This window comes from Sinocyclocheilus rhinocerous, unplaced genomic scaffold (genome assembly GCF_001515625.1).
Source record: "Sinocyclocheilus rhinocerous isolate Xijiao unplaced genomic scaffold, SAMN03320098_v1.1 scaffold344, whole genome shotgun sequence".
Classification (NCBI taxonomy): domain Eukaryota; kingdom Metazoa; phylum Chordata; class Actinopteri; order Cypriniformes; family Cyprinidae; genus Sinocyclocheilus; species Sinocyclocheilus rhinocerous.
Genome location: NW_015627959.1, coordinates 1,634,935 through 1,638,058, shown reverse-complemented (window position 1 = coordinate 1,638,058; position 3,124 = coordinate 1,634,935). Strand labels below are relative to the sequence as shown.

Below are 3,124 nucleotides of genomic sequence, written 5' to 3'. Positions count from 1 at the left end.
GGCCTACTTGTAAAAATTAATTCGCCAACCTGTACACAAGGCCGATAGCTACTGCTAGCATTAACAGTTTATTTGTAATTAATGTATTTTTTAATTTATTTTTTTAGTATTCAGTGTTGCATGCATAAAGTGACAAACGTTTCACAGCAGCCACATTGTACAGCAGTTTTGTCAAATGTAAACATTTGTCTTCAAAACTTTAGATACCTTTTAAAATCCAATATGTCTCAAAGCAGAACACAGTTTGGGCTGCTTGAATCATTCTGTTTGTGCTGGAGGAGCTGCTGGGTATGCATCGCGTGACTGCTGTTTGATTTGACTGTCACGTCTATGTAAGTATTATTGAAAATATATTCAACAGCCTCTCTAGGCCCTAAAACTATCATTAATTTCTACTGTAGTCTATGTTCTGCTAACGAACAGCACTTCTGTGAGTAATTTAGTGTGCAATTTACCAAGTGGCATCTTTAGATTAAATTACATTTCAATACAACAAAAGGTCTAAGAGTGTTAAAAACAGTGGTTTATTGAATTAATTACATTGTTTACATCTCCAATATTATTTAAATTTTGTGTCTCTGGACGGAAGTGCACTGGGTGGACTCAACAGTTGTTTTAGACACCAGCATTGTACGACCACAAAATGACATTATAACACTTCATGACATTTTCAAATAAAACATTTACTATATCATAACATCGACTAATCGTCCTCATTATTAAAGAAGAGAGAGAGAGACAGAAAATAGACACTGAAAGTGATAGACAGAATAAGACAGAATTTCACGTATACTCCTTAGTGGCAGATATCTCATTTTGATTCACAATGGGACAAGAAAACAAACAATAATAAACCAATATCAGACAGCAACACACAATCTCTTACCAAGAGAGTAGCCTATCCTCCTTCTAAAATGGAATGGTTTTTCCTCAAATATCCACTGTCCGTAGCGGGAAATTGCACATAAATATTCCATTAAATAATGTGAGAGAACAACTAAAAATGAGTTTAGAGGGCCTCATTTCGTGTCTTTTGCATTAGTCTCATTGTTTTAGTTCCAATGCCCATACATGCTGCGGCCAACCAGTTCTCCCTTTAGTTTTCTTGTCATTGCTGCTCCCTGAATTTTTCAAAACGTCGTTCTGGAAAAAACAAAACAAAAACAACAACAGACAAAATAGATTATTTTTATAGCTATTGCACATTACCAAATTTGATCAACGTACTGGTCACGATAAAGACAGCAAATGTAATACTTTAATTTATACAATACAATTAGATAAAGGCACAGCAACGTTCAACAAAACAATTTTTTTCCACAGAATTATTTTAAAGCTTTTATATCAAAGTTAAAGGAAGTTTCCATTATATGTAAGTCTAATATATGGCAATAATGTTTATCGACATTTATGAAGATCCATTTACTTTAAGATCTTACCGTTTCTTTCTTTCGCCTTTCTTCTTTGGCGTCGGTTTTTTTGAATTCCGCTTTGAAGGCCTCTGCTTCCCCGTTCTGTTCGTCTTTGTCCAGAATGTCCATAAGGTAAGCAATGTAACTGGTAGCCAAACGAAGGGTTTTGATTTTGGACAGCTTCGTATCCGCGGGCACGTTGGGAATGCATTCTCTGAGTTCTGCAAAGGCGCTGTTGATGCTCTGAGTCCTGCGCCTCTCCTTTCGGTTTGCCGTGGGTTTACGTTTCACTGGTCGGGGTCCCATTCCAACGGCGCCGGCCCCTGGTACTCCTTCGTAGTGCGAGTGGTCGAGCCCGTGGGCTCCTGCTGAGTATTCGGGGCTGTACGAGGGTGCCATACTGTAGTCTGGAGGAGACATCTCCGGATGGCTGATAAGCCACCCATGAAAATATGGGGGTTCTTCATGACAGCGACTGGCAGCAGCTGCAGCAGCGAAGGAATAGCCGTCATGATGCATCACCGGGTGGTGGGGAAACCCTCCAACTAAACTCATGGCGACAGACTTGTGTACCCTAAGGCGAACCACAGACGGAGTAGCCTACTCTTTGGCTCTCAGATTGTGCATATATTTTGACTTGACGATTTAGACACCGGCTTTCTCCCCATAAAAAGTATTCATTTGTTGATTTCTTACAGAAAGTAAAAATGCAGTCCTGCTTAATTGGTCATAACAAAGATACTGCTGAATTTCTAGCAGATCATTAACAGACGAACAAAACAGGCTTCAGCTGTAACTGCACTCGATTTATTAGTGAAAAATCGTTTACTTACACTTATATTCTCCACTGCAAATATCCATCACGAGAAAGTCCCATTGCTATAGTTATTAATGTTTTAGCGGTGTTCAGAGCCTTTTCTTCCTGAATTTCAACCTTGTTATAGAATCAATGAGGTGGAGCGTTGGATGGAAAAATGTCCAAACCCAGTCGATGTTGTGCACGCAATTCGCAGTCTGGTTCACTCTGTGGAAGCAGGCGAATTCCGCCGTTTGATCTCCATGTCAGCTACATCTTTTGAGCTGCTTGGGTTCATATATGTCGTCAAAACTGTTCTCAGCCAATAACGTCGTAGAGGAGGAGGGACATGAACTGCAGCGTTAGGATGTTTACGCTCCCAAATGACACGAACCCTTGCAAAGATAGTGTAGGCTACTACCTTGTATATACAACATGTATAAAATAAATTTGAAATACTTGCAAAAGGGACTGGTAACGTATTCTGCCATTCCATGTTTATTTTTCCGTATTTATTTTGTGTGTGTGTGTGTGTGTGTGTGTGTGTAATGGCATTTATATTTGTTTTTTATTCATTGTAAATGTAGCCTATGCGTGTGTGTGCCACAATCCCTTCATTCTTTCGTAAGTTTAATTTGAAACCTTTTATGCAGCAATAAAATTGGCTAAATTTTCAGATAAGATGATGGCATTAGTATAAGATGCCTTTTTAACAAACAAAATAGAAATTGGTCGTATTTAAACTAGAAGCCTGGATATGATTGATTCTATTCTATTTAATTTTTTATTTTGTTTTATTATTATAGTTTTTAAGTATCCCTGCCTTTTGAGAAAAAAGCAAAGAAAAGCAAAGTGCAGAGCAACAGATTTGACATTTAAACAGACGTTAAAACTTACATTATTCAGACCCTCATAG

The 3,124-nt window shown here is 38.2% G+C and overlaps 1 protein-coding gene across 1 annotated transcript; it reads right to left on the bottom strand.

Moving 5' to 3' along the window:
* Positions 1-527: 527 nt before the first annotated feature.
* Positions 528-2,472, bottom strand: LOC107737110 (heart- and neural crest derivatives-expressed protein 2-like). The gene is made up of 2 exons (XM_016548545.1): positions 1,440-2,472; positions 528-1,143 (listed from the first exon to the last, which is right to left on the bottom strand). Exons 1-2 carry the CDS (start codon positions 1,965-1,967, stop codon positions 1,045-1,047), a joined length of 627 nt encoding a protein of 208 aa, XP_016404031.1. The 5' UTR covers positions 1,968-2,472; the 3' UTR covers positions 528-1,044.
* Between the last annotated feature and the right edge of the window lie 652 nt (positions 2,473-3,124).